Here is a 23545-nt window from a genome sequence, read left to right as displayed (position 1 = left end):
CTGCCCAGGCATAGCTGAGAATGAAATTCGGCGGGTGTCCCCCCACCCCTAGACAGCACCGTCCTGAGGTCCTGAACTTCTGGGGGGGCGCTTCCTCTGGGGTGCATCTCTAGCCGAAAAACGGGGATGGGACCCACGTCGACATTGTGAAGGCTGTTTGGAGTCACCAGAGGCTGTGAATCCTGTAGCCTGTCGCCTGCCATACACCCATGGCTCCTTACGAGGATGATGATTGGTGGGGAGGCTGGGAGCCCCTAAGTTTATACCTGTGTTGTGCCATAATGCATTAAACGTGATACCATAAAATGGTGTGCCTTTCGGCATTCAATAAATTTGGTTATCAAAATAAAATATTAAATATGAATATTTGATTATTAATATTAAATAATAACTTTAATTGATTAAAGTTACCTTGGGGCACCACCCTTCAAAGGAAGGGAAAAGATAGCCAATTTATTGAATAAAGTCTCATAAAGGTTCTAACTACAAATTTGGAACTCTGATTAACAATTAAATTAATAACTATAACCAAAATTACCATATAGATAGTTAGCTAAGTTGAAGGATATGGAGTTCTTGACAGTGTAGAGGTTGGCAAAATTCACTTATGCAACATTAATGAAAAACATTTGTGAAAGAAAACATTTATTATGAATATAATAAAGTATAAAAACACAAATTACTAACGGTCTAATTGCTAAACAAAGATAGGTATGTGTGTATACATGTGTGTGTGTCTGTGTGAGTCAGCGTGCTTTCAAAATGGTGGCTGGCCAAAGAGATAACACCCTTCCCCCACCTATTGGAATGTTTACGACCTGTAGAGATAATGAGGTGAAGAGTTATGCGTGTGTCTGTGTGTGTGCCAAATTAGAGAAAGTTACTAGATTGGATGCAACGAAAGACTGTGAAGAGCATAACAGACTAACATTACTTTCTCAATAACTTGTAACCACAATATCACAACACTACAAATCAAACTTATAAACATCACACAGAATCGAATAAACAGTCTTGCTTAGCCTAGTATAATTATTAAGCCCAGTTGTGTTACCCGTCCGCGGAAAGGGGAAAAAGGAAGTTGCGGTGCAGTTCGCAGTTTTGTGTCGTCTTGCTGGTTTCTGTTGAGCTGTGTAGCTCAGTTGCTGGTTGAAGTTTTCAAGCAGGACATCGAGTCGCTACTTGAAGGGTTGGTAGAGCTTGGAGGGCGAGGAGGTTTCCTTGGTGAGATGAGCTGGAAGCTGCACCTTTGTGCTCCTCTCGAAGAGTTGGATGGGAAGAGAAGATGTGAGCTGGAGAAGAGGCTCGACAGCCTTCCCTCCTGTGGAAGGATTGTGGGAAAAGGCAGGAAGAGGCTCGACAGCCTTCTCTCCGTTGAGGGAGTGTAGAAAAAGAACAGAAGAGGGGGAAAACAGGCTTATATTGGCCCGGTGACCTCACAGGTCATGGGGTCCAGAGTGACCAATGGGAGTTGAAACCTGTGTCCCTGGGGGGGGGGTTTCACACCTCTGTGTGACATTGATGCCCTCTGGGAGACTGAGTTCCTTGCTCTGGTTTTTGATGGCCCCTGGGAGACTGAGTCCTGGAGGAACATGCAGCTTCAGGCTTTGACTGAACATGTAGGCCGAAGTGTGGTTTCACAAAGAACCATGGCCCAACACCTGGTAGTCACAGCCCCTCTGAACGTGCGCTGTACAGACTCTCTGGTATGCCGAGACTGTTCAGCCTTATCTAACACACCCTGGGAGTCAGGATGAAAAACGTGTGCTGGCACGACTGGCATATTGGTCAGTTCTTTCCTGATATTCTCGGGAAGAGTTGTCTGTGCCAACCAGATCTGCCTCCGTGACATCATGGCAGATGACATAGCTGCACCAATGTCCCTTGTAAGTTGAGAATGAGTGACAAGGGCAGAGTCTATCAGGCTCATGGTGTCCTGGTCCTCTGGGTTGGCTGTTCTCCTAAGAGCTGCCAATAAAATGGCGAGTGCATTGCCCGAACGGGCTGCTCTTGTGGCTGCATTATAAGTCCGACACACCAGTCGGTCCAACTTATCACACTCTTTCAGTGGACAGCGTGGATTGGCGGTTACCCGCTCTGGACCCAGAGATGTTAAGGCTGCCATCTCCCGCTCAACTGGAGGCATATCCCCCATTCCTGTTTCAGGAGCATACTGTATCTTAGCCAGTCTCCTGCAACCTGCATTGAACTTAGGTGCACCACTAGGGATGTTCCATGCTTTCCTGAGCATGTGCAAATAGTCACCAGCCACAGGTACAGTAACTGATTGCTGGGACTGAGTGATGCCCATCCACTGGAGCAGGAGCCTCAGTTGGAACATTGAGCCCCACAATTTTTGCCGCACTTGAAACCTTTGAGATGACGTCCATGGGTGAAGGCTCACTGTCACCCATGTTGCTGAAGTTGGACGCCCCCTCAAATTGTGTGGATTTAGGCTGCTCTAGCCCAGCAGCACCATCAGACTGCTCATCACTTTCAAAAAGGGAATTTTGAGCATAGAGAGAGAGAATGTCAGGGTGAACCACATTCTCCTCCTGACAGGAGGGTAACCTGCCTGGGGAGGATTCCTTTGAGTGCCCATGCCCCGATGCCATAGCTGTTGTGGCCGGGTACTGGGCCTCAACTCTACCCAACCTCTCTGACAGACCACGTATGGCAGCTAGGATTTGCAGCTGAGTGTCATCCTGCTGACCAGCTGGGTTCTGTGAAGATTGGGGAGCCTGTTTCTTGCCTGAGTCCTGCCTGCGAACAGGGGTGTGCTCATGCCTACGTTTTCGGGGGGCTTTCCTTGAGGTGTGTACCCTTTCATTTAGTTGGGCTGGTAGAGGCTGCACGGCCCCAGCACGAACAGACTGCTCCACCCATCTGGCTCTTTTAACACGCTCCTCCACAGGCAGTTCCACTGCTGCCACACAGGGGTTCTCAATATCATCCATCAAATGTGCCATGCCCAAACAAGTAGGGCATTCACGGTGGCCATCACGGGGATCCATGATACCCCGGCAATAACGACACAAATGTGAGGACATTTCTGTGTCACTTTTGTGATTTAAGAATAAATAAACAAATAGATAAACAATAGCGCCCAGCAGCTACGGATAGCTGATAAAGGGGATCTAATAAACAGGCTGATCACAGCTGGCCACTATCACATAAAACGAAGGAAGGGGTGAAATAAATGTAATTCACCTGAAAATGCCCACTGTATGCCTGCAATGGCAGAAAAAAATGGGGGGTGGAGAGAGAACAAAAGTCCAGCCACTGCGAACAGGGCTTAAGGGAAACAAAATTAGCACCTAACAAAAGGTGATAACTAAGAACCAACTGTATTTTATACAGGGAACACAGGTAAACAATCCCACCTGCTGCGCACAGAGGTGTAAAGGGGAAACTACCTGGCCTCAAATACTGTTTATTTATTTATTTTTGAAAGGCAAATAAACGTGAAAAGGTTGACTTAAAACTCACCTCCACTCCTCACTGTGCGCGAACGGACAAGGGGGGGTTGGAGAAACCCCACTCACTGCGGACAGCGAGTTACGGGGTGAGGGGGGGGGCACCCCCCGATCTAAATCAACTTGCCTTTAGGAAGAGATGATTTAGTGATCACGCTTCCAAACTTTTCTACTCACTCCTGTAAGAGAAAAAACTCTGTATGGAAACAAACAGCGTGAGATAAACAACACTTACCCGAAGCTGCAAGCAAGAGTAGTTAGTACCAGGTGCAGCAAATTAAGCTGCCTGAAACAAAGAGCAGAGTTTAACACATGCAGTGTAACCCTCTGCCTCCCTATTAGAAAAGGGGAAAACCACATACAATCCTCAGGGACACAAGGCGCCTGCACAAAAGTGGCGGATTGATAAAAGTGGAGTCCCAAAATATATCACTTACCTGCCGGTCTCGGTTGAGGCGAGTGAAGCAAAGAGGAGGCGGCCGCGCTCACCGGGGAGCTTTATGGGCGGCGAGCCCAGCCCCCTAAGGTCACTCACGTGACATTGTTGATATATGGTCTTGAGGATAGGGAGATGAGGGCATCATTCAAGGTAAAGACCGTGGTGACGGTCTGAGTGAGGTCGAAATAGATCGTGAACTAGTTCATTTTTATCTGCATGAACTGAACTTGGAACTCATTGTTTTTAAGTGTGAACTGGCTCAACTCTGCTTCTACAGATGGGCTCAGATTCAGATTTCACATTCACATTTAATTGTGTAAAGGTTTGGTTGTTTGTTTGATTTAAAAAAGAAATGAAAAAAGTTGTATTCAACCGTCCTATATGTGCTAAAAAAAAAAAAGAGCAAAGGCTAAGATGCCCCAATTGTTTAGGATAAAGGTTTCTTTGAGTTTGATAGAAAAAAATGTTCTAAATAACATCATCCTATGTTTGCTCAGAGGCATAGCAAAGAGACATCCACATTTAATTATGGTGTGGTATGTTTTAGTCAGATATTTTGTTTCAATCTTAATAACTCTATCATTTGGACTTGTCATCAATAAAAAAACAAATGATAAATATATATATGGTTTGTGTCATTTCAGGTAGTTCCTATCACACTGATGTTCAAGTTTTTCTTGTGCTACTCCTTGTTTCTGGTAACTTTGGTTTTTGATGCGATGGAAGCAGAGTGAAACATCACGATCGACGGCTGAGACTGGCTCATGATTGGTCAAGCGTGTTGGATGGCTCCGTTTGTATCCGGTATGTTTTGGCTTCATGTCTGGATAATGGGAGGAAGTGGTGACGCATCATCCATCTTTATACAGTCTATGGTCTTGACCTTTAAATTAAATTTATGTTGTGAGGGTGTGGGTGTTTGTACCCATAACGAAGATAAGTCCCCATATCCCGAGTAGTACACAAAATACACACACACACACACACACACTCACACACACACACACACACACACACACACACACACACACACACACACACACACACACACACACACACACACACACACACACACACACACACACACACACACACACAAATAAATAAATACGCTGGATGCCAACTAGAATGTATTAACAATATTTATTCACTACAAGTTCCAGTGTTATTGTTCCTATTTATTTTCAACCCAACAGTAAGAACAAGATGTGTTTATATACATATTTACATATTGTTTTTTTTTTTTACTATTGGCAATATACCACAGGTTATTGTGTATCTATATATACAACCCATATACCACCTTGTGTACCACATGCCAACCTATGGCCGGGGTAGAAGATGAGATGTTAACTTAATCTGGGTTTAAAACCTCAGTAGATCTCTACTGATTGTGCTGTCTTTCCTCCATCGCAAATGGGGGGGGACAGAGTTAGTGTAAGATAATCTCAGTTCATCTTTTTTCCAGAGAATCATTCTCTCTAGAAAGAAAGAATAAATTTAAGAATAGTTATTCTTCCATTTTATCAGCCAGTGCTCAGCGCAGGGTCACTGGGTGAAATCTACATGGACAGAAAACGTTATTCTGAAAACACCAGTAGAGAATGAGTGATATTTGATCTTTTGATCTCTATCAGCCTCTCTGTGTTTATGAATCAATGTGTGTGTATGTATGATTTGCAGACAGCCTTGAGGGAAAAATATTGAAAGTTAAAATATAGATAAATATATCTGTAAAAGTGTGGGTTTGCTGCTACGGTCCGACCTGGGTCATGAAGATGTGTGTTTGAAGTTGATCTTAACTGGTACATATTGCTGTAACTAATGTAATAGTGAATAAATAATGCAGATTTACAGGCCTACACATCTGACAACAATCTGTTATTGAAGATCAGAGGTGACTGGTTCTCAGCTCAATATTTGTGCCTCCATTGATGTGGAAATTAAAATTCAACCGTTTTTAATTTAGCCTTGGCTGGTATTTATTGCGATCCAAATATTTGTTGGGTTTAATAATGTTTATACCATCTAGAAGTGTAAGTTCATATCACTCTAATTTAACAGCTGGATTTTTCTTTATTTCAAATTCAATTAAGTTACACATGATTGTATGATACACCAACTAGGAAATTGCTTAAATGGCATGAATGTCTTTCCAACTTAAAAACTAAAGTGTGGATGAAATAATAGCAATAATGAAAAACAGTGTTCACTATTCATAAATCATCACATTGTATTTGTTAATGTTGGACCATTTAAAATGCCAAAAAGAAACTATAGAGGAATTACTTTTTATTACTCTCTTTCTAATCAACACTTTTACAGCTCATAGTAGTTTTCTTTCCAGTTGGGAAATTTGGTTAAAAGATAAAAACAGTAGGTCAGAAACACAGTGACACTTTCTACCATGTACAGCATTGGTATCTATTATCAATAGTTAAACATCGGATCATCAGTGTTAAACCGTAATGTATTATTTATCCCAGAACTGGTAATGAAATGGCAAAACTCATTAGAAAAATGAAAAAGAAAATCCCTTCACTGAAACCAACAACACTTCTCTAACAAACCCCAAAAAGAACCGTTAAAATTAAGACACATGATTTGTAAAATATGTATCAGTCAGACATGTAATGTATTTCCTTTGATTCACAATCTAGCCTACTGCTGTAGTTACAATATGTACAGTATAAAACAGTAGATGTTAGCCTCTGTCAAAGGGGGGGGGGGAAACTTTTAAATATATATTTGATCTCTTTATAAAGCCATTATGAAAGAACACACCCTCTTATCCACGTCTTCTCAAAGCAGCCCTGATGTGACATGAACCATATCGGGACGACAGCGAGGATGAACGCAGCGAAGACGACGACAACAAAATCCATCCGCAGGTTCAAGTTTAAACCAGGGGGCAGTGGCGTTCCGTTTTTGAGAAGTGTTGTGTAAGCGTTACTTTAGTAAGACTAATTGCTTGATACTCATAAGACAGCAGTTTTGATATAAAATTACTCTGAAAAGTGCAAAGATTTAAATGTTTGCATTCACTGAAGTAAAGTATAGCATGTGATGTATTGCACCCAATAACCCCCCCCCCCCCAACCCTCTCTAAGCTTCTAAGGCCATTTTATCACCATCATTTCATTTGTATACTTTCATCCTGTTAGTTTCTCCTGACACACATTTGAACATTCACTTTCATTCACTATCATTTTTGTCAATCAAAATAACAACTGAGAAGAAATGATTAGAAGTAATTCATGAATAATTTTGTCATCCTAAAACAAAGGGACACATGCATTTATGTGAGAATCTGAGCTCTCTTCACTCTGACCATGCTGTGTGGACACACTGAGATGAAAATGCCTTGTGTTTGAGTCCTAAAAAAAGAAAGAACCCCCCCACAATCATCACAATGATCCAGCCCTGAATAAGATCTGGGAATTCAGGCTCTGCAGGAAAATTTCACTCCAGCTTCGTGAAATCATCCATGTGGTTAAAAAGTAGTTCCCACTGCAGCCAACAGAACAATCCATCCAATAAAGGGATGAATAAATTCCACATAGTGTCCACAAAATGGAGGTTCCTCTACATGAAGGAATTGGCATCAAATGAACTCTGTGCTTTAAAATCCCAGTTTGATTTGAGATAAAAAGGTGAGGACATACAGAAAGACACAGTTGTAAAGGGCAGTGGGCTGCTTCAGCCCGTATTCAGTCTGTTTTTCATCAGTGGATTTCAAAACATCAAATAAAACAAAAACTTGTTTCGTTTTGTTTTGCAAAATCAGATTTTAGACCAGCGAGCCCGCTCTGCTCTGGGCGGGCACCATGACCGGCACCGCCCCCATCCTCTCCAGCGTGGCCTGACTCACGGCATAGGAGTGCGTGTGCTGCCCGTGCGTGGACGTCACCACCGGTTTGAGGCTCACTGAGCCGTTGCTGCGCACCATGGCGGGAGGGGACGGGGCAGAGTTTGTCGTGACCACCAGAGTCTTGGGTGGCGGGAGTGTGTGGCTGCCGTTGGCAAACGATGTCGTCGTTGCCGTCGTGGGCTGCACATGGCGAGACAGCGGGGCTGAACCGGGTGCTGTGACCACTGTATTGTTGCCGTGTCCTGCGTTCTGGGCCTGCCCGTGTCCATGTGCGCCATGGGCAGCAGTGGAGAAGGTCTGGCGCGTGTCTCCATTGTAGCGAGTGTAGGAGTTGGTGTCGTAGTTGGTTTTGGGGTTGTGCCAGTAGCGACTGTTGTACGTGTTGGTTGATGTCAACGTGTCGTTCTCTGAGGAGGACGCATCTGCGTGGAAAGCCTTCACTGATGAAGACCTCTTCGGGGGAAGGTCATCTTCTCTGTTGAGGAGAGATTTCGAAGAGACGTTGGTCATAAGTGGTTGGACAAACATCTACCACTTAAACAGCAGCTTCACTGATCTCTTATCAATAATTTCATATCAAACAATGGATGATATGGTATATGGACTGTATTTATATAGAGCTTTTCTAGTCTTCACCACCGCTCAAAGCATTTTACAATCACATCATTCACAGTGACAGAACAGCCATCAGGGCTGATTTAGGGTCCACTGTCTTGGACCAAGGATGCCTGTGGACTGGAGGAGTTGGGGATCGAACCCCTGACTCTCTGGTTTGTGGACAACCCTCATATTAAAGAGGTTACTCATATTGACATACTTCTAGGGAATCATAACCTAACTACAGTTCCCATCAGCTCTATGGAGCGTTTCATCATCTCTCAGCTGACAGTGATGGCGATTTGAAAGTGACGAGACGGGCTGGCCGGCCTGGACCTAGCTGATTAGTATGCAAACTTCAGCAGAAATAAAAGCATAATTTTTCCACCACTGGAGACAGCTGTTGGTCAGCAAAGTAATTCACTTTAATGCTGAAATTGCAAATTGTTTGTGCTAGATTGGTGCGTAATCAGCTGTTTTCTGTCAATGGTTGTGATGTAGCATTAAGAAAAACAATGAATACAAATGGTGCTCAATCTTTTAAATAGGCAAACAGCTTCACAATGGCAATTTTATAACGTATTCATAATTCTTTAAGAAGTGACTGCAATATTGACTACTGCTTTAAAGGTGCACTTCTTACAGACAGGTGCTCAATGCAGAGAGTTAAAATCACCACTTTATATCCATTTATATTCTTACCACCATTAATATGTCAAAATAGCAATTTATAGAATAATGTTTAATCTCAGAGTTTTGTAGGATTAACAGATTCAGGTTTGTGCATTTCCTTTTCGATTTTCAAATAATAAACAAGTTAATTCTGTGTTGCACTGAGTTGCATTGAACACCTTAATATGATGCGACGACAGCACAGGCAAATGTTCACAGCGTCTAGACAGCATCGTAGATTAAGGTCACATCTATCAACAGTAATTTGCATGAGTCCACAAAACGCAATGGAATCAGGCAACACCCTCTGAAAGTGACACTCAATAAACAACTGCAGATGAATTATACTTCATGCATTGACTGATTCAGTTCCTTTTTATAAAACACTTTTTTAATGGGCATTAAAAGCTTCTATGATTACATCATGGCTCTTAATGTGACCAAACATTTAATCAGAGCAAAAACAGATGCTAATTCCAATTTCCACTCTGAATACTTGAGGCTTCTTCACTTACTGGAGTTCATGTGAAGATGTCAGAAATATGAGAAGTGATAGCAGCAAGATTGGCAATTAGTTTGTCTTCAAATATTCAGCACGGATCCCTAATGTGAATCATTAAACATTTAAAGGTTTTCTGTGCAGTCAAGTTGCAACTCACAGAAAATCTTAATCCTGTTTATTTATTCATTTCTGCTCTTACATCTTTTTGGACCCAGTCAAACACAGTGGGTGGTTATAATAACTAGAACACCAGTGCAAGTAATTCAACAGCAACAAAGGTGCCAAAAACTATGATGTTCACATGGTCCGAAAGAGAAAAACTAAAACATTATGAGATCTAAATGGTGGGATTGGGCTATTGTAATTATTTAATTCTTTAAAAAGGATGTCACCAACTTTCCCTTCTTGCGGGTAGAAACGTTTCACTCCTGGTATATTTGGTTGGGATAAAATGTTTTCATCTGTTTTTTTCTGTAAGTTGGAGAAAGCCCAGTTATTGGTGGAAAAAAGTGAATTATCGGATTTTAGTTGAGCTCACAATGAGGCATATGTTAACCCAATCAACCAACTTTGGATATGGGAACAATGATTTATTTTCCAAATGATGGAGGGATTTAGATGAGTTATCGCAGCCCATTAGTACAAAGTGGCAAAGCTTCAAAGACTGGTTGAACAGACAAATTAGCCCCAAAAGATTGCTGCCAGCAGATAAAATAAAGCAGAACTTTAAATCATATTCCTGCATTTTTTTATTTCTTAGAGACTGCAACACTGACACTTCTACAATAGAAAACACTTTGTTATCACCTTTTACAATAGATGGAGCAGAGATGTAGTTTCCACTCTGAGACAGTCTAATATAAATATGCAAATAACAATCCCTTATAATTATCTATCAGCTTTTGGGGGTTGCCAATTTCCTTTGACCGACCTGATCTCATTGGGGATCTCCTCTTCATCGTACTTGTTCTTGTTCTTCCAGTAGAAGAGTGTGACCACCACTAAGAGGGAGCAGATGATGACTGCCAGGACCCCTGTGGCAATGGTCCCTGCTATCAGACCCACGCTCTGAGGCTGAGCTGCAACACAGGGAGACAGGTGGGGACAGTTTCACAAAATGTCACCTGATAATAACAATAAAAAGAATCCTCGTCATCATCATCATCATCATCATAATAATAATCTGTATTTATATTGTGCTTTTCTAGTCTTGATGACCACTCAAAGTGCTTAACAGTACAGTTTGGCCATTCTCACACACACACACACACACACACACACACACACACACACACACACACACACACACACACACATTCATATAGTGGTCTCTATTACACAACACTTATACACTGCCGGCACAGTTGTCTAAGGGAATTTGGGGTTCAGTTTCTTGCCCAAGGACACTTGAAGGATACAATGCGCGATGGCAGGGATCGAACCACAAACTTATCTCCCACTCTACCCCCTGAGCCACATTATATAATAATAATAATAATAATAATAATAATAATAATAATAATAATAATTTGTTAAAAAGTGGATAGAAGCAATGAGAATAAAACATAAGCAGATAAAATAGAAGAAATAAATAATAATAAAATATATAGAATCATATAATTAGAGAAAGAGGATTAGTCGGTGTAAATAACAGCCAAAGTCAATCATTTGTAAAGGCTTTAACAAAAAGAAGGGTTTTAAGAGGGGATTTAAAAGAAAGTAGAGAATTAGTCGGTTTATTTCCATTGGAGTGAATTCCATAATGTGAATCTCTGATAGCGACGGTTCAGTCACCCTTTATGTTAGGAGGTGAGACCTGCAGTTCTATCTCAGGAGCACCTGAAGAGAATTGTTTCAAATTTGGCAAACATGTTCACTTGGACTCATGGATTAACTGATTCGATTTTGGTAGTCAAAGTGACCTTATATGAATCTGGAAAAAAATGTAGATGGAAACTGTACTGGTTGACGGAGGCATTCAAACAAGGTTTGGCCTTCCTAGTTTTCCTTTGATTTGTGGGCAGAGGGCGTCATAATGCTCTTAACCCTAACCCTAACCCCCCTTATTCCTTGAGTTAAATTAATGATATTGAGCAATATAAATCTTCACTTGACTTGACTCAGCACACAGACATCCCTGACACTGAGTTAAGGCCTGTCACGTTCTGTCAGCTGGGGGAGAATGAAAAAGGGACAAAAAACCACGTTACAGCTCTTCCTGTCAAACTATCCAAACTGTCTGACCCTGAATGACCCCAACCCAATCTCTGTCTCTTCATCCGATTGGTGTCAGAGACAGAGAGTGCTGCTGTTTGCAAGATGTTCTGCTCTTGTCCTCTGCTTGTTGTTTTTTCTTTTTCTGTATATGTGTCTGTTTGACAAGAGTCATTCAAGGAGAAATCCTCTGACTTTATTCCCATCGGATTGAGAAAGACAAGAAACGAGTCAGTCTGTCAATGTGCACAAACTCAGGCGCATATCAGCCTGCCTGTACACGACAATAAGAGAGTCACACTGATCCAGCAGGAAAGGCGCAGTGCATGTTAGCGTACTTACGTGCTACAACCTGTAGGTTGAGCAGACAGGTGCTCTTGCCAATCGCATTGCTGGAGGTACACTGGTAGAGTCCTGAGGTGCTGGTGCTGATGTTTCTCAGTGTGACAGACCCCTGCATCTGGTCTGGAAGACACACACGCAAACACACACACACACACACACACACACACACACACACACACACACACACACACACACACACACACACACACACACACACACACACACACACACACAGGACCACACAGTAATTAAAGTGACTTTATCACACAAACACTTGCAACATGTCAAAGCGCACAAACATACTGTGTGAGGAATTACATGAATAATACACTGAAAAAGTCATTCACAAAATGTATAAAACATGAACTAATTTGTTTAAAGTACATTCAGCACATTTACTGTAGGTGCGATGTACCTTCTATACAAGGCATACAAGTGAAGTGAACTGCTTTCTTTGACAAATGATGAATGGGTTGAGTTTTGAGATCAGAGCCTCTGGGATGTACACTACTGGATTTAGAAAGCTTCAGTTGTTGCAAGTGAGCCAGATGTTCACCAGCTCTCCTGACAGGTGTCAAGTCTGCACGTGTCAAACTAAACACACAGAGAGACAAGAGAGACAGCGATCTGTCCAGGAACTCTAGCGTGAAATGCAAACACTAGAAAACAGCCTCAAATATCTGTGGACGAATACAGGATACGTCTTGGTTTTTATTTTCACCAAGGACGTTAGGTTTTCATCCCTGTCCATTTGTACAGGGATGTTTATTTATTGGTTGGCTGGTTGGTTTGGAAACCAGATTACGCAAATACAACCAAAAAGACTTCCTTGAAACTTGGTGAAAGAATGTGTTATGGTCCAGGGAAGAACACATTCAAGTTTGGTGTTGGTCTTGGAATTTTGTATTCACTGTCTTAAACATTGTGAGCGTTTTCAACATTTTCACCATTGTCCCGGGAAATAATTCATTGGGTCTTGATAACAATGAGGCACATTGAGGGAACTGATATTTGTTTGTGAAATTTGGTGCAGTTTGATTGAACTTAAGGAAACTGTTGGAGGTGTGTGCTCGACTGAGAGTCATTCTTTTTAATGTAACATGTCGAACCAGGGGAGACTAAAAATCATCAAGAAAAGGACACAGATTTAATGGAGCAATGTGAATAGTCCTAATATTCTGTAAAAGATTGTGTAATTACCCAGTTTAAATTGAACTGAAATGCCTGAATCGACTGTGAATGATAAATATATGTTTCAAAAAAGGGTCTTGATAATGTCAACAGAATGCACTAACTATATTTGTATTTGTAAGTAATCACAGTGGGAATTGTTATAGGCTACATGTCCTGATGTAATTAAGGAAATGAGTGAGTATCTTTTCAAAGAGCTGATTGCCAGACATAACAATTATCTCAGAAACACTCTTTGTAGTTGAATTTGCTTATACTATTTATTTTACTGTTGTGGGACTCTGCTATCTGCTATCTATGTATATCAACCTTATATTGACCAGTAGTGTACAAACAACGAAGGTGACTGGTAATGAAGATTAGTTGACGGTGCAATGGGCACAGCTGGAAAAGAGAAAGGAGAGTCCACTACACTGGATCTCTGATGCTGAAAACCAACTGTCAGTGTAACAGCCCTGCTCCTGGTTGGATGTTAGGTCACCGTGTAGTTAAAGCAGAGGCAATGCAGCACCAGTCCACAACTGTGCCAGAGTTGGTATTCGGCATGAGAGACGCCACAAAACGATCACTTGGCTCACACCCCTGAAACACACACTCGTTCACAGATTCACACAGTTTGAATCACTCCATCCATCCATCATCCCCCCTCAGCAGGATCAGAGGAGGGGAACCTTCGGGCGGAGAGTTGTTCGGGCCTGGCACATGACAGGTGGCTGTGATGGTGAGTCTGAGCTATGCTATGTGTGTAAGATTTACCAGAGAAGGTGGGGCAAAAGGGAACTCCGATGGCCAGCTTGTTTGTAATACCTTGCATGGCGTTGTGCGGCAGCCTGGGCAGCGCGTCCAGCTTCTCCCAGGAGTAGGATGGCGTGGGAATACCTTCCTCCGAGCTGCAGAGCAGCATGATGTCACTGCCTACATCCAGCGTGCCCTGGATTCGACACGCTGGCACAGATGGGGGCACTGGCAGATGGAGAGAGTGGGTGGTGTCATGTTAACCACTTCATAAAGCAAATGTAATGTGTTCCTAATTGCAGAGGAAATTACATATTCATAAAAGCTGGAGATTCTCATATTTCTGTCTAAAAGGGTTCTTCTAGGTACTTATCAACTGAAAAATAAACTGATGGGCGACGTGAATTTTTCATAATTATAACGTGTTTAAAATGATGTCTAACTGTCTTTAGGGCTCTACAATTCGCAGGAGAGTATTAGGGCCATGTTGAAGAAAAAACATTGAGAATAAAGATTCTTATAAAGATGATTATAGTCATAATATTAGGCCACATATCATTTTGCAGTAGAAAATCTGAAAATCAACCTGCGTTTAAATAAGGAATGTGGAGCATCTTGTTAATGTATAGTTTATAATAACCTATAACTTTAGCAAATTAGGCTATCAAATATCAAGTGTTCATCAATTGTCTTTTTTTCATGTTAACTGACACCTGAGGCTAATCACAGACAGGGAGATATGACCGAATCATATCAAAAAGTTTGTTAAGCTTTTCTTACTTACAAAATTACACAATATATATAATTATGATGGAGATGTGTGGTTAATTACCCAACACAGTGAGCCCAATGACGCCGATGTTGCGCCCCCCTCTGTCCGGGAGGTTGTTGACCAGGCACTGGTAGGTCCCAGTGTCGGACAGCTGGGTGTTGTTGATGAAGATGGAGGCACTTGTACTTGGCATGGTGGCCACGAAGCCCACACGGCCATTGAGGTGGTTGGCGAGGCTGAACACCTGACCGCCCTGGTAAATGATCACCTGCAGCAGGACGTCCCAGGGAGGGGAAGAGAAAAACAGAAGGTGGGACCAGTCGGAGAGAGAGAGACAGTTGAAGAAAAGGGATCGATAAGTAAATGGGAAGGAGTGGAGAAAAATACATTGAGGTCAGGGTAAAGAAGGTGGGGAAAAAGAAAAGACATAAATGTTGAGAATCAGAAACATGAACATTTTTAATCCTATCAAAAAACCTTTGTTACAGTCACAAAAACTCAATGCTTTCTGTCATTCAGAGGATTTGTATATAAATATCATTATGGGACATTTCCTATAGTGGCCAGTTACAATCATCTCTCACTAGAGGGAGACACAGATCTACTGAGAGGCTGAAAATCCCAGTGGCCAGTGTGCGTGAAGGATAAAAAAGAAAAGACTGTGTTATGTCCTGAGGAACAAACAAACAAACAGATAAAATAAAAAGACCTTTTATTTGTAAGTGGTCTTTCTAGCCCAGTGGATAAAGTACATGCTAAAAGTATGCTTTCATGGTAAGGTTCTTCAGATAAAAGCATCCACTAAATGTGTGTGTATGCATAATTGAAAACTTTTTAACTCGGAAAAATATAAACTGCAATCTGATGAAACCAAGAGTAGAAATGGAGGCAGAAGGAATCAGCTCCCGTGCCAATTCAACCAGAGCTTGTACAGACGAGTTTGCTCCTTCGGGTCGAGGTGAGCTCGTCTCAGGACCCAAAATAAAGTGCAGTAAAGAGTCTTTCTTTTTTTTTCTTCAAAGCTCTCCTCTGGCCTCAGACTTGGTTTGAACGGCTCGTTTGTGAGGCCGAGCCACATGCAAAACAGCTCTCACCCCTCAGCTGGGCCCACAAAGATGAAGAGGACACACACACACACAAACTCATGCGCACACACAAGCCAGTCAATCACACGCGCACTCACCAGCGGACTCAGACACACACATACACATTCACAGACACACACACATGCACACAAAGCATGGAGGGGAATCAGAGGGGCTATTCACTTTGGTGAAAAGAGCTCGTATTGAACTGTTCAAAGACCCAGGCAGGGAAACAACCAGCACCAGTGTGTGTGTCAGTGTGTGCACATGTATGTATGTGTGAGAGTGATAGTTCTGATAGTCTGATGAAAGTGTGTATGCGACTGTGTCCTCCATTACTGCTTAACGGTTGTAAATTGCACGGCTGCAATTTCCTGAGAGCAGTACGCTCGCTTTGTCCTCTTATGTGCAGATGAATAGGCAGCTCCTCAGCTGTGATGAGAGTCTGCAACTGCATCCCCTCTGTGTGTGTGTGTGTGTGTGTGTGTGTGTGTGTGTGTGTGTGTGTGTGTGTGTGTGTGTGTGTGTGTGTGTGTGTGTGTGTGTGTTTGTACTGGATGGCTACACATTGTGAGGACCAGTTTGAATTTAAAAAACGCTTCTTAGACTATTTCTTAGTGATGGTTTGGTGATGGTTATGCATTAAGTCCTCAAAGAGTTGGGAGCACATTCGTGTGTGTGCGTGTTTGGGGAACAATTGGTTTAGGTTATGGTTAGGATCAGGCTCAGAGTCTGTCTGTGTGCCTGTGTGCCTGTGACTACCGCTCTTATTCCCTCCCTAGCACTGGGATGACCCGGCTCTACACTCCTGGTGACCTGACAATATAATCTGCATGCTCTGTGAAAGTGATCCAATCAATCGGCCTCCCACACAACATTCTGTTTGTTTGTGTGCGCATGAATGAACAGAGGATTAAATGAGGTCCTAACCTGAGCGATACACCTGTTCTTACTTTGTGTGAGTGTGTGTGTGTGTGTGTGTGTGTTTTCTGGGTTCCTGTCTGTTTCTGAAAATCTAAAAAAAAGAGATAAACATTGTCAATGCTGTGTTGAACTCATAAATGTCCAACTCATATTTGTGGTGTCCACCTGTTCTACCACACACAGTGTTTCTGTCCACTGCGTTGAACCACATCGCTGTGTGTGTGTCTGTAAATCACCTCATCCTCTCGCGTGACCTGGTTGGCTTTGTAGCTGGACGCAGAGAGAAAAGAGGTCATGGCTGGCTCTCAGATGGCGGCCGGCCCTAAGAACTCGAGCTGGACTGCTCATCCAGCGGTAAAACTCTGCTGCATCATTTTCCCTCCAAAAAAACCCTACCCACACACACACACACACACATACTCACGCAGTGCAACCATCCTCTCTCATTGTACTATCCTAAATCTTCTCTTTCTCCATGTTCCACCCTGTGCATGTGAGCCACAATTGGACACACACAGTAACCATCACTGGACCAGTCCCATGACTGTAGCCTACTTCTGACTGACACCCTGTTGGCCTCAGACATGAGGGACTCTGCCATCATTTCAATAAAGCCTGAATAAATCTCTAAACCCCTACAGCCTCTCGACAATTTTCTGACTGTAAGCTGTTGCTGTTATCTCCATCTATCCTCTGACACGTGCTCTGAGCAGAATGGACATAATGCATACTGTGTATTTTCCAAAGTATGTAATAAATGTTCAGACTGTTTACGAGGGGACCGGCCGGAGAATGTCAGCAGGAAGTCCAGAGGCTCTCCTCTAGAGAATGTCTGGGGGATCCCCAGAGTTCAGTGCATGTCTGGAAGAGGCCGTTCTGATATAAAAAGTCTCACTGTTCTGAGTAGAGATAAAAAACAGATCCAGTGATATTGTAATGAGTCAAAATCAATGGAGAATGTCCATGAATAGCTCGCATATCAGTTGTATATTTCGTCCAAGGTATGGGTGAGAGCGTAGCGTTTGTCATGCTGTCATGTGATCATAACAATGAATACATTAAAAAAAAAAAAACATGTGAATTTAGCTATCCTTGTGCAAATAAGCAACAGGTTTTATCATCGTGAATTTTACCAAACAGATCAATATACAAATAGCAAGAGTGACAACCTTGATAAAAATAGTTAATTGCAAGAAAGTTTGAAGTTACTTTTCATGTCCACATAGCAAAATTGTTTTGGCCCGGATTTGGCCCACATCCCACATATCCCACATCTGGCCCACATACCGCATGGGCCCCTGTTTGCCAGCTCTGGGCCAGTAAACCATAGCAATACCGCCTGTCAACCAAAGGTGCCAAAGCTGGCCCCAATTTGCTATTTTACTAGTGATTTGCATCATTGCCAAGTTTCCCACATCTGTAAGCTATGTGGGCAGGTGGCATTAAATATTCCTTGAATCAGTCTCCATTCTTACTAATATTGTATAATAACAATCCTGACATGACTTGTTTTCTGCTTCCTCCGATAATGATTTTTTTTTTTTTTGTAATTGAAACTTTCAGAGTGTGTGACCCCTGTTCAGCCCTGATATTAAAATCCCTCCTCAGTGATCCGATGGTCGGCGCTAACTACAGATCCGATCTATCTTTTCACTGTATGAACGCAAATGCATCATATGGCAACCTATGAAGGACCGCCCACTCAGCTGACGTCTGTGAGCTGCTACAGGTTAAACACATGTTTACTCTTCTCAGTGTCTATAGATCGATTTGTTTGTAGCCACTGCTAAATATCAACACTCATGACTGATACTTTTCTTAACTCTGAAATCTTTCCTCATAGCTGCACACATTCATTCATTCAGCCCCTCCTGACTTTGCTCACTCTCGTTCGCTCCCTCTGTCGCTCTCACTCGTGCCGACACACATACAAAAACATTGTCATCAGACACATCTGTAACCACAGACAAAAATAAATAAATAACATCATTTCGTCTTCGTGAACACAAATAATGGACATGATTATTTGCACATGGAGCGGGGAAGTGAGAGCTGATCTCAATTGGTCACAGGAGACACATTCGGGACACATTTCAATATCAGGTGTGAACAGACGGACTTAACACTGTCCACTTGTGATCAGATCTCTCAGGACAGATGTCTGCTGGGCCTAATACTGCATGTGACCTGCACCAAGAATCATCTCTGTCCACAGATCTGTGCTTATAGTAAACTCCTGTATTCAAGTAGCAACAAGGCTCTTCCATTTAATCAGTGTGTTCACCACCGTCATCAAACAACTGAACACAAGGACATGAACCGGGCCAACAAAGAGAGAGAAAGGTTCCGTTCCTAGGGTATGTGAACGCACCGTCTATGTTATCCATCCTCCTTGGCAGACTGTTTAGTTCGGATAAAGATCAGAATCTGATCATCTAAAATATCCTGACAGATGTTCTCAATTACAGATTAACATCATTTCTGCAACACAGATTTTCAATGACCTCAATTTCACTGGAGCCTCATTTCACACTAACTGCACAGTTTCTACTTTTAGAGTTAAGAATAAAAATGAGTAAAATCAACAGTTGCCTTTCCAGGAAAAGATGAAAACATATTTGATTTATTTTTCAGACCGAAAATAATTTAGAAATGATATTCAAAAGAAAAGTTTTCATAAGTCCTGCAGTGATAAAACTTTTTCAAAAACATTCCTCGCATCAACTAAGCGAGAGAGAATATGTAGCAAAATTGGATTTTAAAAGATTTCAGGCAACACTGACAATATAAACGTACCAGGCTTCTCGAAAGGGTGGGGATATAAAATTATATTTAAAAAATATCAACGATTTGCAACAACAAAATCAGTTTTAAGAATTAGATTCACAGCTGGTGGCAGTAGCCTGCAGAGATATCATTAGAGCATAAATAATCAAAATAGCCCGCAAACAGTTTAAAGAGGATAAACAACAGCTCGAGAACATAAAAGCATTGTCTAGTGTCATATGTGTGTGTGTGTGTGTGTGTGTGTGTGTGTGTGTGTGTGTGTGTGTGTGTGTGTGTGTGTGTGTGTGTGTGTGGATTGCAGTATTTTACACCTCCAGAGGACAGAGGTCAGGACATTTGATCACAGCAACACTGATGGACAGATTATAAACACAAACATGAACGTGCACACACATCCAAACACACACATGCACTCCTCTGAGCTACAAACTGCTCGACACCTCAGATAATCTGATTAAACAAACAGGATACGGCCAAAGCAAAGCTGAATTTTAAATGACCAGACAGAGATTTAAAGTTTTTTGAATGAATACACTTTATATTAAGGGGAAGCTTGGCGCAGCAGGTGCTAGCAAGAAGGTTTCAAGTTCGAATCCCACTTCAGTCGGGGTCTTTCTGTGTGGAGTTTGCATGTTGTCCCCATGTCTGCGTGGGTTTTCTCTAGGTACTCCAGCTTCCTCCCACAGTCCGAAAACAAACAGATTGTTGGTGCTGTGATACGCTGTCAACTGGTGCAGGGTGCAACCCTCCTCTCACCACATATCCACTTGGATTGTCTACATTTTTTTTATATATAAATGGTATAGATAACGGATGGATGGATCGAAGGGTTTTATATTTATGTTATATAGACTATTTTTGTTTTTTTATAGTTTCATCTTTGTTTTTTTTACATGTTGGATTAAAAGTATACACTATAAAATGGTTTAATCAACTTTCTCCCTTAATTGCTCCATTTTTTACTATTTGGTCATTTAAATTAATTAAAGTTTAAATCTCCACTATATCAAAATCAAATACATAGAATAGAACATAGGCAGGATATGAACATTTCAACTGGAGTTATGCATCTGACCAGCTGCTAAATAATCCATTGGTTCACCAGATAGTTGCTAACTGTGTCTGTCTGCTGCTTAGATCTGAGCAAGCAGTCAGAAATGATGTCTCATAGTTTGAATGCAGCTCATTACATTAGTTATGTTTTATTGCTGGAGGCCGATTAGACATCGAATGTCCGATAAAGTGTGACACATCCCAAGAGGATGTTGGGGAGGATGGTTAGACTTTGACATGACAGATGTTTTTAGTTTTTTTTACCTCTGGCTGATTTCACCTCAGTGTGAGGAATTTGCTGCAGCTTCATTGAATTTAAGAGACTGTTCAGACTTGGTGGAGGTTTGAGCTCTACTTAAACGACAATTCAACAATTAAATCTTTTTTTCTTTTTCCATATGTTAATTATTGTAGCCATGATGATGAAGGGCCTCTCACCTTGAAAAGTTACTTATTTTTTGTAAAACGGTGATCTTTCCCTTAAACAAACCAAACCCAAGAGTTTGGCAACTTGTATTGTTCTATTGTTATTATCAAAATATTAGCTATTGCAGTTTAATTGAATAATTTGGTTATTCCTTTGATTGTTCATTTTTTTTAATGCAAATTACTGTATCATCTGGCCCGAGTATTAATTAACAGACTCCAGATGCACCAGGCACTTCATTGCTCTGCTCGTAAACTAATTATATGGAGCTCATTCTTGACTCATTAAGTTCTATAGCCTGTACTGTGCATTCAGCCATGGAGACCTAAGGCTGTCGAGCACAGGACAAGGTCTTAAACAACATGGTAAATAAAGCATCAAGCAGAGTAAACAACAGGATTAATCTGCCGAGCCTGCACTGTCAGCCTTCTAATAGGTCGCACTCATCCCAGTCCGACTGTATTTCAACATGATATTCAAATGTGAGCGGTGAGATGCGAGTGGCCCAAGTGAGCTCACCAAAGTGCTAACACAGGTTGGGAGGGTGTAGAAGTGTACGGGGCTCTCCTCAGTAATTCTTAATGGCTTTTAGCATCAGCCGTAATCATGTGTGACATTCTCTTCCTCTGAAATGACCTTGTACTTGTTCTGTCGCGCCACGCAGCACTTTATCTCTGCGCTCACTTTTTAGACAGCTTGCCAATTTCACGCACACACCCTGATGGCAGAGCTGGAGTTCACACAATATTGGTTCCCTCTTGTGTGTGAGTATGCAGTTTGTGTGTGCGTTTGCTCATTTACATGTTGAAATCCACATCACTGCTCCCAGGCCTTCCAGGTGCAGGCTACATGTATATGGACTTCACTGTGTTTGTGTTTAATGTGATGCAGTACAGCGAGGAGGTATAGCACGACAGCGAGATGAATGTGATGCAACTTTCTACACGTATCAGCTCCCATCATCACTCGCCTGGCATCTAAACGTCACATGCATTCATCCATGAGGCCTATATACGTGATCGCGTTCACTCTTGTTTTTTTAGCATCTTTGTGTATGTGTGTGTGTGGAAGAAACTGCATTAGCCTTTATCCACAGGTGTGAACATGAGAGCATTATTCTGTCATGTGTGCATTACTGAATGTGTGGAAACATGCATTTCTGTTTTCACATTGTGCACTTTGCATGCATGCACTGTTTAATGTGCATATATATACAAACCCTGCATGTACATGTATGCGTGGGGAGGTTGCAGGTTTGTCTGTTTGCTAGTGTGTTCGTGTCTTTCTGTGGTTGTGCAGGCAACTTTTGGTGTGAAACTATCTTTGTGAGAACATTTTCTCACAACTTCAAAGAGCTGTTTGATGATCAGGACTTGGTTTTAAAGTTCAGGTTACAATTAGGTTTGGGTTGAGGTTATAGGTTTACATTTTTGTGATGGTTAAGGTGAGAGTCCTCACAACTATAGAGAGAGATGTGTGTATTTGTGTGTGTGTGTGTGTGTGTGTGTGTGTGTGTGTGTGTGTGTGTGTGTGTGTGTGTGTGCGCGTGTGCGTGTGTGCGTGTGTGCGTGTGTGTGTGCGGTGAGAACAGCTGCTATATAGAGCCTGTCGTGGGCGTGTGATAATTAGTGCAGAAGATGATTGTATTATTTGGACGACCGACTAGCGCCGGAGTTCAAAGTGAAGGGAAGCAGGTGAGCTTGTACGGCCTGCAGCTGCATGTTAAACAACTCAAATGGAATCACAGAAGTCCTCAAAGGGGGGGAGCAAGAGAGAGAGAGAAGGGAAGAAGGTGAGAGGACAAACAGGAAGAGAGTAGCAGGACGGGAGGATGCGATGACGGGAAGCCAGTAAGACAAATTTAGTTCCTGTTAAGCCATAACCTAAATCTAAATCAAACAGTGTGTTGTGTGGAAATTAATCTGCAATGGCCCCAAAAATGATTCACAACAGTAACATGAGCTTTGTTTTAAAGTGACACACATCACTACAAGTCTACAGGCTACTATAGAACTGTCTAGACTATGGCACCTTAAGCTTCCTACAATGGAGTAACTAGTATCAGGGTCACGTTGAAGAAAAAAAAGACTAAAGTTGAAATATTACGAGAATAGATTCACAGTTTTAAGAAAATAAAGTCATAAAGGTAGTTAACAGAGGGAATATCAGAAGATCAGTCAGTGTTGTCAGTGTTGTCAGTATAAAAATAAGGAATATGGTGCATTTTGTTTAGAAGTTTACATTTTACTTTAGGTCTCACACATAATGTAATGTAATGTGATTAGAATTAGGACTTTGAAAAGATTGTGTAAGGAACTGTGTCTATTCTGAAGAAAAAAACACGTGGACTTGGAGGAAATTGGTTCAAGATTCTGGATCCAGAAGGAGTCAAATTCAGCGAGCATGGATTCTCCTTGCTGTTTATTTCATAAATAGTTTTTTTCCCTTTGTTCTC

The 23545-nt window shown here is 41.9% G+C and overlaps 1 protein-coding gene across 3 annotated transcripts in view; it reads right to left on the bottom strand.

Annotated features, from left to right (window-relative positions):
- Window positions 1-6558: 6558 nt before the first annotated feature.
- Window positions 6559-23545, bottom strand: part of igsf11 (immunoglobulin superfamily member 11) — a 107298-nt gene continuing 90311 nt past the window's right edge. For all 3 annotated transcript variants that reach the window (XM_034604179.1, XM_034604180.1, XM_034604181.1), the window contains 5 exons: window positions 14875-15082; window positions 14115-14270; window positions 12114-12236; window positions 10489-10636; window positions 6559-8261 (listed from right to left, as the gene is read on the bottom strand). In XM_034604179.1, the coding sequence (XP_034460070.1) occupies window positions 7706-8261; window positions 10489-10636; window positions 12114-12236; window positions 14115-14270; window positions 14875-15082 (1191 nt within the window). In that variant the 3' untranslated portion in view covers window positions 6559-7705. The remainder of the gene's footprint in view (window positions 8262-10488; window positions 10637-12113; window positions 12237-14114; window positions 14271-14874; window positions 15083-23545) is intronic.

This window comes from Hippoglossus hippoglossus, chromosome 13 (genome assembly GCF_009819705.1).
Source record: "Hippoglossus hippoglossus isolate fHipHip1 chromosome 13, fHipHip1.pri, whole genome shotgun sequence".
Classification (NCBI taxonomy): domain Eukaryota; kingdom Metazoa; phylum Chordata; class Actinopteri; order Pleuronectiformes; family Pleuronectidae; genus Hippoglossus; species Hippoglossus hippoglossus.
This window is presented reverse-complemented; position numbering and strand designations above follow the sequence as displayed.